This window comes from Eurytemora carolleeae, unplaced genomic scaffold (assembly GCF_000591075.1).
Source record: "Eurytemora carolleeae unplaced genomic scaffold, Eaff_2.0 scaffold80, whole genome shotgun sequence".
Taxonomy (NCBI): domain Eukaryota; kingdom Metazoa; phylum Arthropoda; class Copepoda; order Calanoida; family Temoridae; genus Eurytemora; species Eurytemora carolleeae.
Window position 1 is genome coordinate 477354 of NW_019396141.1, and position 15547 is coordinate 492900.

The 15547-nt window shown below is 31.8% G+C and overlaps 1 protein-coding gene and 1 long non-coding RNA gene across 2 annotated transcripts; both read right to left on the reverse strand.

The window, feature by feature from the left end:
- Positions 1 to 1295: 1295 nt before the first annotated feature.
- Positions 1296 to 5874, reverse strand: LOC111696188 (superoxide dismutase [Cu-Zn] 5). The gene is made up of 6 exons (XM_023465738.1): positions 5714 to 5874; positions 5583 to 5649; positions 3767 to 3872; positions 2957 to 3063; positions 2307 to 2384; positions 1296 to 1651 (listed from the first exon to the last, which is right to left on the reverse strand). The coding sequence occupies exons 2-6, from the start codon at positions 5598 to 5600 to the stop codon at positions 1568 to 1570; spliced, it is 393 nt and encodes a 130-aa protein (XP_023321506.1). The 5' UTR covers positions 5601 to 5649; positions 5714 to 5874; the 3' UTR covers positions 1296 to 1567.
- Positions 5875 to 6235: 361 nt separating this feature from the next.
- On the reverse strand, positions 6236 to 12582 carry LOC111696144 (uncharacterized). The gene is made up of 3 exons (XR_002764012.1): positions 12424 to 12582; positions 12052 to 12104; positions 6236 to 6277 (listed from the first exon to the last, which is right to left on the reverse strand). It is a non-coding gene; the product is annotated as an uncharacterized LOC111696144 (long non-coding RNA).
- Positions 12583 to 15547: the final 2965 nt, after the last annotated feature.

A 15547-nucleotide genomic window follows, 5' to 3' on the forward strand; every position in this document is an offset into this window, starting at 1 on the left:
ATCGCTCATACAATGATTTCAAGAGTAGCGTTGTGTTTTAAATAATCATATATCATTCTTTGAATAAAGAGTCACTTCAAGTTAAGGCTACAGTCACCCCCTTTAAACATGAAATTATCTAATTCCGTCAATTTTACAGTTCCCGGTTAAGATGCCTTATCTGTGTGCAGTTAGCAAAGATGTTGAGATGACATATAAAGCTATACGGAATTCAATTGCACCCCCCCCCCTCCTCCCCTCATATCATCCACCTACACTTAAAATGCAGAAATGCAGTTGTACAGTATGCATTACATGAACCCAGTATTTAATTACTAACTGTAGATTTCAACCACAAATTACATAGACAGGACAAGAAAAGATGGCGCTTTTGTAAGATTGGGACATTGCGCATATGTAGGTCCGTAACTGGCGTAGAATTAGGTTCGTAACAGGTATAATTGCAAGGTCTGTTACAATCGTATATCTAGGTCGGTCATTAGCGTATCTTTAGATCTGTATCAAGCCTATCTCTATGTCTATAGCCATCCTACATTTTATTTGCAAACAACAAGCTAGGTCCACTGCACACTGGGTTTAGTAGACGGGCTGGTACATAGTAAATGCAGTACGATTAGAATAGACCGGTAAAAAAAAACTCAATTCCTTTACCTAACCAATGTACGCAAAACAGAGATGATTTGAAAGTTTCTTAGGAACAAAATTTACCCTCAAAACTGTTCTCTGTCCTATCTGTGTATTGTATGGTTTAGATTTTTGGTGTCTCAAGCTCCTAATTAGTATTTCAAACCATATTAGCATATTGTATTATTTGAGTATATTATTATTCTCGACACACCCAATATTACTTTAGTTACCCCTCCAACCATCCTACCCATAGCTAACTACATGTAAATTAGCTTTGTTCAATTTCTTCTTGTTTTTTTAAAGATCCGTAAACGGATTCAAACCATTTTTCGCGTCCCACTTCCTTTAATTTAACTACGACCTTTTTCGATTTCGCAGATTTTTTTGTCCTACGATTCTTGGATTTTCAAATTAAAAAACAAAATCGACTTTTTATGTGGGTTTTACATATTTTGACTGACCATACACCTTCCCTGGGGGTTTTTGATTTGGTCGAAAAACTAAAAAAAAAATTGGACCCTATCGGTTCATCCGATTTAAAGTTGATTTATTCATGCATTTTTTATTTAATGTAAAAAACATCTGACAATTCATCATAAGAATCCACACACACACAGGGCAAAATATATCTGTTGATAAAGCATTTTTATAAGCATAGCTGAATAAACTAAAATTTTACATTATTTATTCTTTTAATTACATAAAATTATTAACCATTTCATAAATATCCGTTTCAACCTTAAAAATTGTACAATTATTAAACTCAAACCTTGATCAATTTTCTCAAGTGATCAATTATTATTAAAACAATGTTATTCACATATTGGAAGCATTTGATTTTTTGCAGATTTGAAATAATGTCTTTTCTGGTCCATGCAGTAGCACCGTAGAGAACACACCGGGACGATTCTCAGCTATCGTTTCAATCACTTTCAATCTCTTAGACGTCAGAGCTCCTAGCGATGACCGCACAGGCCACTCTTCCTCCTGCATTTCCGGTCAACTGGCTTCCTGTATCCCCTCCCTAAAAAAAGAGTAACAATAATGATATATAATATTGCTAAAAATGATAACAGTAATATTAATAATAATGATAATAATAATAATAATAATAATAAAGAAGCGGAAATATAGAAAATGAGACAGCCAAACAAGGAGAGAAGGAAAAAGATAAAAGAATAAGAAGTTGTAAAAGAGAAAGGATGGTGAAAGAATAAGTAATGAGAAGGGTTATAAGAGCTGGAAAATATAAGGCTGAATGGTCGCATCAGAGATAAAAAGGAAAGATGGAGAGGATTGAAAGGGGAAGGAGATTGAAGGAATAAAGGGTAAAAAGAGAAAAGGGTAAAATGAAAAGAATTATGAAGGATGAAAGAAAAAAAAGGATTAAAGGAATTGAGTCTTTGACACAAACTCTGATTTTCTCATCCCTGTATCTTTGAAACCCATGTCGTAGACCTTGATATTTCAATCTATTAATTCTGTCGGATAAAATAATCTAAGTTTCAAATATAAAAGGTTTACACCATTAGGTCCCAAAGATATAGATATTAGAAAATTTGAGTTTGAGGCAAAGATTCAATTTTTTAAATCCCAAAGAAGGAAAAGGACTGAATGGAAAGGAGAAGGAAGTGAGAAATCGAACAGATCGATGAATTTATATAAACAGAATTTTTTTATCTTTGAAAATGTTCTTCCTTAATGTTTCCAAGATCTCCTGAGTGCCGACTAACATCAGTTGGAGCTCCGTGGGATACCTGGATACACAGAGATTAAGTATTTACTCTACTCTACTCTACCTACCTACCTACCTACCTGTCTACGTACCTATACCTACCTACGTACCTATACCTACCTACACATACCTGCCTTCCTGCTTACCTACTTACCTACATACATATTACATACATACATACATACATCACGTAGATTTAACGGTTCTGTCAATATTTCAGAAAGCTGTCACTTCCGATCACAATTTGACCCCTTAATAATTGTTCTTAGATATTTTTTTGTTGGCATATACATTTTGAATGAACAAGTATAAAATAAACAAATCTGTAAGTTTAAAGACGGTTGAGTTATAGACGAAAACACGTGTGATTTCAAATAAAAAAAGCAGGATGCTTCTCTCTCTGGTTAGTTCAGTGTGACATACATACATACATTACATACCTACATACCTACATACCTACATACCTACTTACCTACCTACCTTCAAACCTATACCCATCTAGTACCTAACTAGCTTCCTACCCACCTACCTACCTACCTACCTTTCTATACCTACCTACCTCCTACCTACTTACCTACATACCTCCCCACCTACCTGAAAGGGGTTGAAGTGTCCGCCCATTGATTTGCATCCTTGAGTAGTATCTCCTAGTTGATGAATATGGAATCCATGAAGACCAGGAGCCAAACCAGTCAGATTTCCTGCACATTATTCATTCATTCATCTTTCCGTTAATATATGCATCCTTACTTGTCTTAATCAACATTTATCCTTCAATTGATAATTGATTCAAATTCAATATTCATCAATCCATTCAATGTTCATCAATTCGTTCAATATTCATGCAATTGATTCAATAATCATCAATTCATTCAATATTCATCAATTCATTTAATATTCATTAATTCATAATTCATTCAATTCATAAATTCATTCAATATTCATTTATTCATTCAATATTCTTCAATTCATTCAATATTCATTCACTCATTCATTTTTCATCCACTCATACATTATTCATTCATTATTCAATGTCCATCAATTCGTTCAATGCCCATCAATTCATTCAATATTCATCAATTCATTCAATATTCATCAATTCATTCACTCAATCATTATTCATTTATTATTCAATGTTTATCAATATTATTTTTTCCATGTAATAATTCCTCAATTCATTCAATAGACTCATTTTAAGTAAATATTCACTTTTCATTCAATTTTCTTTCGTTCATTCAAAAATTATCAATTTATTCGATACTCGTTTTTTCATTCAATATTCCTTTATTCATTAAATCTTCGCTAATTAGTTTAACATATTTATTAGTTCATTTTATATTTATTTTTATGAATTACATTTTAATATATTTTATATTATAATTTATCCACTAGATAAAAACTAGCCTGTAATGAGAACCGGTGATGTTGGTCCATTGATCTGGTAGAAGTGGAGAACTCCTTGAACCTTTTCAGAGTCAACTACAGCAACTGCATGATGGTCCAGGTGGGCCTGAATCACATAAAGAAAAATTATTCTTTTGGTCCAACAAAACTATTTTTAAGAAACTATTGTGTACTTTATCATTCTTACTCATTCTAATCATCGTGCTATTAAGTTAAATTAGCTGTACATTATAGAACCGTGCTATAAAGTAGCCATCGTTCTATAATGTGAAATTAGCTGTACTTTATAGCACGTGTGCTATAAAGTTTTGATTGGTTCCCGGATTTTCTCCCAAAAATGTAGGATATTTCCAAAACATTTTTTTCAATTGAAATGAAAATAAAATCAAAATCAACTTTATGTTTTGACTTCTGCTTTGTTTCAAAGCTTATTTGATCTAGAAACAGCCGTTGAAATAAGACAAGTGCACAAACGTTTCATAAAATTACCTATAACACTATTATTTTGGCACAACGTGCTATAAAGTTTTTGGACAGAAATTTTCTCTTTATCGAGAAGGTTCAAGCCCTTTTAGATTTAATTTTGTCCCGAGCTTTTCCAAAAACTTTACAACACTGCGAACCAAAATAACAGTGTTATAAATAGTTAATTAACACAACATTGTCTCTTCAGCAGAACTTATTACAAAAACTGCCGTTGGTTCTTTAACATTAATTAAGGAATGTTATTGTTTAAGAAAAACTGGTTTCTGTTGGGAATTGAGGTCCTTTTTCATCATTGACAAGAAAATCTATATTATACAGGGTCTAAGATAGGTCCCTAAAAATCTTGAAATCTACATATCTTTACTTTTATTGAACTTCAATGTTTTTATGGTCTATATCATGTCATTAAAGGGGTCGTTCATATTTTCTTAGTCGGTAAAAGTAATGTTTTTTTTTTCTGAACCATTTAAAAATTATCGCCAAATTTAATTTTATTTTGTATTCTTAAAAAGTTAATAATTTCGTTTAACCCCAATCATGTGTAAAACTTTTTTGTGTGATTAGTGATTTCGATGTTACGTAAGTTTTTTAATACTTGAGCGCCGGGCAAACTTCAAAGATTGCAAAGTTCCCCTTTAAGAATAAAGGCTGGTTTACGTATCTATTACAGAGCGTATGTTCAGGAACTATACTTTACAGTAGGATAGGATTAGTTCTTGATTAAGGACGGGAATTAAAACTGGATAATGGAAGGGATTAAACAACTCACTTCAGGATTAGGATAGGAGGGTTGAAGAGTAGGAGAACCAGGAGAAGGAAGAGGATAGGAGGTGTGAGGAGTAGGAGAACCAGGAATAGGAAGAGGATAGGAGGTTTGAGGAGAAGGAGGAGGATAGGAGGTTTGAGGAGATGGAGAACCAGGAGAAGGAGGAGGATAGGAGGTTTGAGGAGAAAGAGAACCAGGAGAAGGATGAAAAACAGGAAGAGAAGGTGAATGGTTAGAAGGGGTGTTGGGGGATGGAAAGTGAGAATTAAAATCCTTAAAGTGATCTGAAAAGGGGAAGGATGGCTGGAACACGGAGAAGGTTCTTTGCTCCGGGTACGATGCTTGGTAAGGAGTGGGTTGGTAGTAGTCTGGAGTGGGAGAGTAGGGTTCAGGGTACTCGTGTGAAGGATATAAATCTCTAGGTTCAGGTTGGGGCTTGGAGTAGGTTTGATCAGGTTCGGACGAAAAGGACGGCTCTGTATCCGGATAGGATGAAGAGTAGGAAGGAGAATGGTACTCGTAACTAAATTGAGCTGGCGAGGAACCACCCATTTCGTAACTTACATAGTTGTACGGTCTCATGTACAGTTCGTGTACTGCACTCCTGTACTTTTCTACTTTAGGATTTTTCCTGAAAAAAAATCATTATTTCAATCTTTTTAAAAGTAACCTTACATTTTTCAATTATGTTCTACCTGTAGTATAAAAATCTGCCCTGTGCCGGTTCAGGGGCTCTCTTAAACTTTGGAGGAACCCAACCCGGATATCCGGGTTCTAAAACAAAATCCGGACCTTGAGAAAACTCGGTCGGAGCTTCAAGAATCCGGGAAGATCTGAAATGAAAAATTTGTAGAAATGATTTTGTAATCCGAGCTTACAACATTGTTCCTCTTTTTCTTAAATTTTGTATTTAAATCTAGATTTGATGAGTATTTTTACAGATTTTGACCTAATTAAAAAATATATAACCATTTTCATCGTGCTCCCCCCCCCCTTCTTCAAGTTATCCAGCAATGCTGAATAAAATTCAATCTTGAAAAAATCTACAAAATGTTTGTCAACCCCTTTGTCGGTTTGACAGACGGTGTCCCGTGACGTCGGCTTGACAGACAGATTAGACAGATTTCTTTTTTTGCAAATATTTAATGGCTGCACCGTGCACAGATGGCAATTGTAAATTTTCCGAGCTAAAATACTAAATTTGAAGATTAAAAACGTGNAGAAGAAGAAGGTACAGTCCCATTATTGCTGCTGAAGTCCTAAACAGTTCTTCTTTTAATTTGTTTTTATTTTAAGATATTTATTGCTAAATTCCTGAACAGGTAATACTTAAATAGATTTAACCTGTTCTACGCACAAATGATTTTAGACTCTTTATTTTGTAGATGTATTTGTGAACTGTACGTGCAAATATTTGGGGACGAAACTTTCTTCAATTTTAAACTTTTTTTCTTTTACGTGATAGGTCTTAAGTAAATGACATGAATGCGATAAGATCGGGATGGATGGATTCCTATTTATATGAATTCACCAAAAATGTATTTTCCAACCTTTGCTTAAATGAAAATACGTTAAAATTATTAATATGAGAAAAATGAAAACCGTTTTGTCATTCGATTTTCATGTTTTTGACATGAAGAGTATAAATAAATGTAACGGTGCAAAACATAAAAATAAATTTAAACATCTTGTAATTTCTTCGTCTCCAATCTTTGCATTAGAAATAGTTCATGCAGCTAAATAAAATAAATTAACTTATTCTTAGAAATTGTTAAGCCTGGAACCTTCCTGAGAATTGCCCTAACTGCCTGACTATCTACAGGGGCGTATGAGACCATTTGTGTTGGGGGCCCGGGGGGGTGTACTTTTTGTGCCGCCCCTTGGCAACAATGTGCCCCCCCTAAAAAAAAATTTTTTTGAAAAAATATTGATACCTTATCTAACTATGTAAATTATTCAATCATATACACACTTCCATATTACAAGTGTTAATAAATCATTTATGTAATTTTCTTAAGTGGACTCATCTCACACAATTCCTCTTGATACTGTGGTGTAAGCTTCAATGGGTGAAAAATAGAGATGGAAACGTTTCTTTAAAAATATCATAGAAACGATACATATTGTATAATTATTAATAATGATATCAAAGATATATTTACACTGATTTTAAAATATTTTTATATATGGGTGCAATCCCTAAGGCGCGGGAGCACGCGTGGGGGGGGGGCCGGCCCCCCCCCCTCATACGCCCCTGACTACCTATGCTGTCTACTTCACCATGTTGCGGTGTGTGTGTGTGCGAAGAATTTGCCAAAATAGAAACTATTCGCGGATTTGTACAGGGTGGGTCTCATAGCACAATAGACAATTAAACTTTACATCGAAATTTGTATAAGCTTAAAGGGTAAAAACATAGAAGTGTATTTTAATCAAAAATAAAAAAAAATTAAATTCTAGAAATAATTCATCATTTTTACCATGTACATTTTTACCATGTACATTTTTACCATGTACATTTTTACTATGTACATTTTGTCCGTGCTCAATGGTCATGTTCTTTTAAGGTGTTTATTACAGGGTTCTTGGAGAACAGTTTATAGAAATTAAAATAAAATGTTTTATGTGCAAATTGACACGACAAAAAGGAATTATATCGAAAAAGTCTCCCGAAACCAAACCCCTCCCCCTTCCTACCTTATAAATTGTGTCTTTGCATAAAAGTGACAATGATTTTTATGTGAAATTAATTTTCATGTTCAGAAAATTCTCATATTTTTATGTATTTTTGTTTCCAAACGAATGGAGGCAAAGAATCCTAATTTGCCCCCTTTCCCAGGTATATTTTCACTTCTAATGATCCCACGTCACTATTTAAATAATAATTGCCTGTGTGCATAGGATGAGCATGATATCTGTGGCTCTGCATGATAATAATAATATATTTGATCTCAGGGTTTTGTTTAATCATGACAATGTTGGAGTGAGTGACTGATTCAATTACTAGAGCTAATAAGTGTACACGAACCTACCCGGCGAGAAGGGGGTAAAAGTAACTCAACCCCCCCCCCCCTCTTTCTCTGTAGAAAACAAAACAAAAATAAGAATAACTAACTTTTTTGATAATTACCTCTGAAGAACCATTTTTATGTGAGAAAAAAATATCATCAAATTTTAGTTTCTTTATCCATCAGGACCACATGAGGTAACAGAAAAAAAGATGGATCGAATCGGCTTAGATTAATTACTAGGGGGCCAGTTTACAGATACTTTTAAGCCTAAAAATTTTGCAGAAAAAAAAAGTTTTACCCCATCAAATTTTTCGACAAAAATTCACAGATATATAGTTTTTTAAACATTAAATACTATTATCATTCAAACATGGATTTCAAGTTAAGCTGTACGTTGAATGAAATTTACTACAAATTGTAGTCATACATAAATTTTAAAATTTAGAAAAAGCAGGGAGTCCGACAATTTATTGTTTCCAGTCATTTTTTTTTATGAAAACTCTGTTTAATTGCCAGATAACCCCGTACCCCGTAATGACTTCTATATTTATGCATTCCCAGAAAATATCATAAATAATCATAAACTATGCCTTTTATATTTAATTTTAATCATAAACGCTTATTCATTAATGAAAAAATATCCGCATCCTCATTTTAACCGAAATATCGCAAAAAAACGAGATACTGTGGAATCCTTCCCTCTATCAATGCTTTTGGGATAATTGAAATTGAAACTCTTTGCATATCATGGTTTGAAGGTTAATTTTATTCTTCTTTATTTTTTAAAATCTTGTAAATGCTGTTAGATGATGTGACAGATAAAAAAGTGTATATCTGCAACAAACCGTAACACTAAGCAATGCAACTAAATAAATATAAAGTTCACGGGCATTCTTTTGTAGGAATTCGTAAGCAATGTATTTACTATTTACAGTCAATCTTAAAATAAATAATCTTAGTAAAATTATTTTATACCTAGAGAAAGTTAGATTTTAGAGTGCAATTATCTAAACATATGGTTTCATCTTTCAATAACAATTGGAAATAAAAGAGAAAATTCGTAAGCAATGTATTTACAGTCAATCTTAAAATAAATAATCTTAGTAAAATTATTTTATAACTAGAGAAAGTTAGATTTTAGAGTGGAATTATCTAAACATATGGTTTCCTATCTTACTCCTCTATTTCTTTCAATAACACAAGTGGAAATAAAAGAGAAAATTTCCATGCCATACTTTAAATGTTATTAACTTTGAATAAGTGTTAAATGTATTTTTTTTAAAGTCGTTTGCATAAAACACTAAATACAAGCTCATTGAAAGTTTCTGATTATAATCACTGAATAAAACTCAAAGATCAATGAGTTGATTAATTCATTAATTGATCCTTCCCTTTGTGAATCCATAGTTTGTTATCAATACTTGATCCCTGGACCCCCTGTAGATATATAGACATGGATATAAACCTGACATAAATATCATGTATAGTATATATTTATATATAGATCTATATATCTATATAAACTTGTCAATATCTATCTCAGGGTTCAATGTCGTCAACTTGTAGCTAGGGTGATCCGAAAATATAAAACATTTTGGATAACTTATTTTCAAACATTCATAGTATAATGAACAATGAACAAAATAAATATAATAAATAAAATACACCATATATGATCTTCACAATCTGCTCGATCAAAATGATCTACATAATCGGTTTGATCTATATGATCTACATAATCTGTTTGAACTGTATGATCTGCATATTCTGCTTGATATAAATGATCTACATAATTTGCTTGATCAATATAATCTACATAATCTTCTTGATCTATATGATCTACATAATCTGCTTGATCTATAAGATCTACATAATCTATTTGATCTGTATGATATACATAATCTGCTTCATCAATATGATCTATAACATAATCTGTTTGATTCACGTGATCTACATAATCTGCTTGATCCATATGATATATAATCTGCTTAATCTATATTATCTACATAATCTGCTTGATCAATATAATCTACATAATCTTCTTGATCTATATGATTTACATAATCTATTTGATCTACATGATCTGCATAATCTGCTTGATCTATATGATCTAAATAATCTGTTTGATCAATATAATCTACATAATCTGCTTGATCAATATAATCTACATAATCTGCTTGATCAATATAATCTACATAATCTTCTTGATCTATAAGATCTACATAATCTGCTTGATCTATATGATTTACATAATCTACTTGATCTATATTATCTATATAGATTGATCTACATAATTTTATAGAATTATGCTTGATCTGATATTGGACCTGCTTGATTAGCTTGATCTATTTGACCTGCTTAATTTGCTTGATATGATACTTGACCTGAGCTGAAAACTTTAGAATGGTGGATATCAGGATTAAGGCTTAAACCACTCTTTTTCTTAATATCCAGTTTAAATATTGCTTGTTCTCCACATGAATTTAAACTCCAGAGAAGCTAATCCATCGGATATCTGGATATTTCATTCTAAAGTTTTCAGCTCAGTAGAGATTGTATTCTCTAGTCCTACTGTAATTATATCTTACCAGTAGAGATTGCATTCTCAAGTCCTACTGTAATCAATCATATCTTACCAGTAGAGATAGCATTCTCAAGTCCTACTGTAATCATATCTTGTCGAATATGTTTGACGATATCAAACTGGGCAGCTTTCACCTAATCCATTAAAGAAAACATCGATTAATTTAACAATTTTTGAATAAAATTACAGTGTGTTCCATTCCATTTAAACAACCTGGAGACGACAAAGTANGTATTTAACCATTTAGCTGATCGAAGCCATGTTCTTTTTTCAGTTTTCTTGGCTGAAATTAACCCTTTCCGGAACTAGGAAATCATTGTTGCATAACAACAATATATCAATTATACCCCCCGCCACGGGCATTATCTGTTTTACTAATTACATTGTTTATTAACCATCAACAACTCATTTACTAATCACTCAGTAATTTTATGATGCATCATAATTAGCACTTTGTAATAATTTCTGCTAGCTAGTTCTGTTCTATCAAAAATCATCACGTAAGCATAAAAACCAGATTATGATTAAATAAAGATATTATATTATTTTTAGCAAAGTAACAAAATAAGGTTTGTGTATTTAGAGAAAAGAAACTTTCGTGGCAATTTCCTTCTTTTTAAAGAAGGATATGCTCGATTTACAACCCTTAAACCTTTTGGAGTCCCGTGGTGAATCGGACATGCCAAAGTATAAAAGTATAAACCTTTTGGAGTCCAGTGGTGATTATGTCTGACGTCTTTTAAAAATTATCTTAAAATCCTTTTAAAGGAATTGAACTCAATGATGTAGACCTTAGATATTTCAAATTATTGGTTTCTGTTGGATCAAATAATCTAAGTTTGAAATATTAAAGTTTCACTTTCACACAATCATGCAAAAGATATAGGGATTAGATCATTTAATTTTTTGTCAAAGACTCAATTCCTTTTCATACAGAGCCTTCTAAACAGAAATGCTACATTTTAAGACAATTCAGACGGAAAAACGTCTCATTTCGGGACAAACATTCTTTCTAAGGAAAAAAAATTCTAAGATAATTTACTAATGCTTTTTAATTTCGTTTCTAAGAAACAGAAATTCTAAGATATTTTACTTAAATTTTAAATTTTACTTAAAGTTTAAATAATTTGAAATCTATCAGCCAGAGTTATTTTATTTCGTTTTTGGTGCAATATCAAAACTTCTAAACATTATGGATGAAAAATGTTCAATTATTTTTTGTTAAACATTAAAATCTATTAAATATACAAAAATGCATGTTTTTATAAAACCTGTAGAATCCATCAATACATTTAAAACTAGTATTTAACAATATGCAACAAAACAAAAACAACAAAAAAAACAAAATAATTTAATTTCTTTTGAATTACGATTTATCTACTGACATGAAAGGGTTTGCGTAAAAAGGCCAAAAAGTTATGAAAATATAAAAACTCACCTGTTTTTGTAATCGATTCACAATCTATGAAAGCATAACACTGGTTGCTTTTCCTATACGTATAAACACAGTGAGTCAAAATAAAGTTGAGACTTGATAATCTACAGTCGTAGTCGTATACAATATACATCAATACAGTGAAGACGACTTTCGATTTCAATTTTGATATATACCAAGGTTTAAACAGCATTAACACACATAAACGTGGAAAAGTTTGAAAGTTGTCAATTAACAGCTTTGTTTCATTCACCTGTAAACTTGTAATTTGAAAAAAAACAACTTAGATATAATGTAACATAAAGAAAAACTTTCGCCAACATTCAGTAAAACTGTTCAACATAATGTACAAATTCAACTTTTATCAAGACTCACTGTCTGTTGTGTGTATCCGCTGTATGGTTGTGAACTACTCTATGTATCAAGTAGAACTGAAGACCGGAGACTCAAACGCCCGGGGTCGGGAGGATAGAAACTCAGGACGGAGCGCCGAGGGAATTAGCACAATGTTCGGTTCAATTTTGCGGGAGTGAAACTCACCGAATTCTTGTGGTTTATGAGCCCTGAACTGAGGGAGCTCAATTCATAAACAATATACTGTCTTATTAAAGCATTTAAGTAATTTCCTCATATTTGAAGTTTCACGTTTTCAGTGACTTGCAAAGATATCAGTAAGCTTTAACATAAAGAAGCTTTATTCTATAAATAGTTGCATCAATTTTCAGGAAAGACTGGGTCGACTTTATAGTGTCACAACGCCTTAATCTTTTATTTCACGTCACAGACTACTTTATCATTTTTGTAGCCTTAAACATGTGCATTTTTTAAAGCTTCAGTGGACATTTTTTTGCATTTTTCCAAGATCATTGAGCTTTAAATATCATAAGATTCTATAATCACAAAAACTCTTCTCACTCGTTTATTTTGGTGAAATGTATTTTTGATATTTTATATTTCTCCCTCTTTTTTGGTCAAATTCAGTTGTTTCCTTAGTCAGTATGATTCACATAACCGCAAACTAATCACAAGTTGAAGGTAAAAATGCTCCATTTACTAATTTTTGACTTTGTAGCTTCTTTAGTTTTGATTTAAGCCACAAGCATGATTTGGGCAAATATATTCCGTTTTACGTTAATATTAGAAACATTTTTATTCTTCTTAATAACTCTTCAATAGGAGAACTTATGATTGAAAATATGTAAGATTTTACTTTAGGTTGACCTCATATATAGACTAATCAATCATAAACTTTCATCTTTTCTTTTTAGCGATATCTTACGTACTCTAGAGTCTAGACCATAGTAAATAAAACTTTAATGGTTAATGAGGGATAAAGCATTACGGAACTGGTTCACAGAACAATTTGTATCATTGGTAAATACAACAAGATAGTTCTATAAGAATTTGTATCATTTGTAAACACAGCATGCAAGATAGTTCTATATATGAATTTGTATCATTGGTAAACAAAACAAGATAGTTCTATATATGAATTTGTATCATTGGTAAACAAAACAATATAGTTCTATAAGAATTTGTATCATTGGTAAACAAAACAAGATAGTTCTATATGAATTTTTATCATTGGTAAACAAAAAAAGATAGTTCTATAAGAATTTGTATCATTGGCAAACTAAATAATATAGTTCTATAAGAATTTGTATCATTGGTAAACAAAACAAAATAGTTCTTTAAGAATTGTACCATTGGTAAACTAAACAAGATAGTTCTATAAGAATTTGTATCATTGGTAAACAAATCAATATTGTTCTATAAGAATTTGTATCATTGGTAAACTAAACAATATAGTTCTATATATGAATTTGTATCATTGGTAAACTAAACAATATAGTTCTATATATGAATTTGTATCATTGGTAATTCTATATATATATATATATATGAATTTGTATAATTGGTAAACAAACCAAGATAGTTCTATATGAATGTGCATCATTGGTAAACTAAACAAGATATTTCTATAAAAATGTGTATCATTGGTGAAATAAACAATATAGTTCTATAAGAATTTGAATCATTGGTAAACTAAACAAGATATTTCTATAAAAATGTGTATCATTGGTAAACTAAACAATATAGTTCTATAAGAATTTGAATCATTGGTAAACTAAACAATATAGTTCTATAAGAATTTGAATCATTGGTAAACTAAACAATATAGTTCTATAAGAATTTGAATCATTGGTAAACTAAACAATATAGTTCTATAAGAATTTGAATCATTGGTAAACTAAACAATNTTGAGATGAGTTAAGATGAGATGAGATGAGTTAAGATGAATTGAGATGAGTTGAGATGAGTTGAGATGAGTTGAGATGAGATGAGATGAGACGAGATGAGTTGAGATGAGTTAAGATGATATGAGTTGAGGTGAGATGAGTTGAAATGAGATGAGATGGGATGAAATGAGATGAGATGCGATGAGTTGAGATGATATTGAGATGAAATGAGTTGAGATGAGTTGAGATGAGATGAGCTGGGATAAGTTGAGTTGAGTTGAGATGAGATGAGCTGAGATGAGTCGAGTTAAGTGGGTATGAGCTGAGATAAGCTGAGATGAGTTGAGTTGAGTTGCTATGAGCTGAGATGGGATGAGTTGAGATAAGATTAGTTGAGTTGAGATGAGTTGAGATAAGATGAGTTAAGATGAGATGCGATGAGTTGAGATGAGTAGAGTTGAGATGAGTTTAGTTGTGATGAGTTAAGTTGAGTTGAGGTGATACTTTTTAGGGTGATTTTACTTCTAACATCCACTTTACCTCTAGCATAAATGTCTACTCTAAGATAAACATCATCTTGAACATCAACATCATTTTTGACATTTACATTTAGCAGCCAGATAAACAAGTTGATCAACATTTTCGAACAATTTCAGACTTCAACATCCATAATATTTGCAACGTTATCATCATCATCATCTAAGATATATTTGGCACCACCTTCTTTGTCCTTGCTGTGTAATGATACGGATATGTAATCTATAAAGATGTAAACCTCAGAGTATGGATTTTTATATAAATATACATAAATATATTTTAGTCATATTTTTGAAATAAATCAAGGCAAAGTTTTTAGAACGGCCAGGTTTTATTTACCTTTGGTTTGAAACAGAAACTTGTATTACAACTCATGTAATATTTTCATTAAAATGGTTCCTAGATTAAAAAAACTCTAGTAAAGGAATAGCGCGAAGCACCCCGAATTATATTTCTACTCCAAGGTTTAGACCTATGGTCTGCTCTAGGTCTGGATCGTGAGGATAGGTTGGCAACCCACTCTCCTCTCCAGATTCAAACACTCCCGGGTTCATTTTATAGAACAACCATAGAGGACCTGTCACAGTAACTAAAGATTGGCGCGTTCGGCTTTTTTATTTCGTTCCTCCAGTTTTAGTTCTTAAAATTATCTTTAATTTTCCATCTATTTTCTTACCGATCGTATCGTAAAAAAAATTCGTTCAGTAAAAAAAACTATTTTT

Excerpts from the sequence above, each read along its gene's own strand:
- LOC111696188 (XM_023465738.1), bottom strand. Across the intron at positions 2,385-2,956 it reads GACACTTCAACCCCTTTCAG|GTATCCCACGGAGCTCCAAC; the intron begins GTAGGTGGGGAG and ends CTGTGTATCCAG. Across the intron at positions 1,652-2,306 it reads AGGAAGAACATTTTCAAAGA|GGAGGGGATACAGGAAGCCA; the intron begins TAAAAAAATTCT and ends CTCTTTTTTTAG.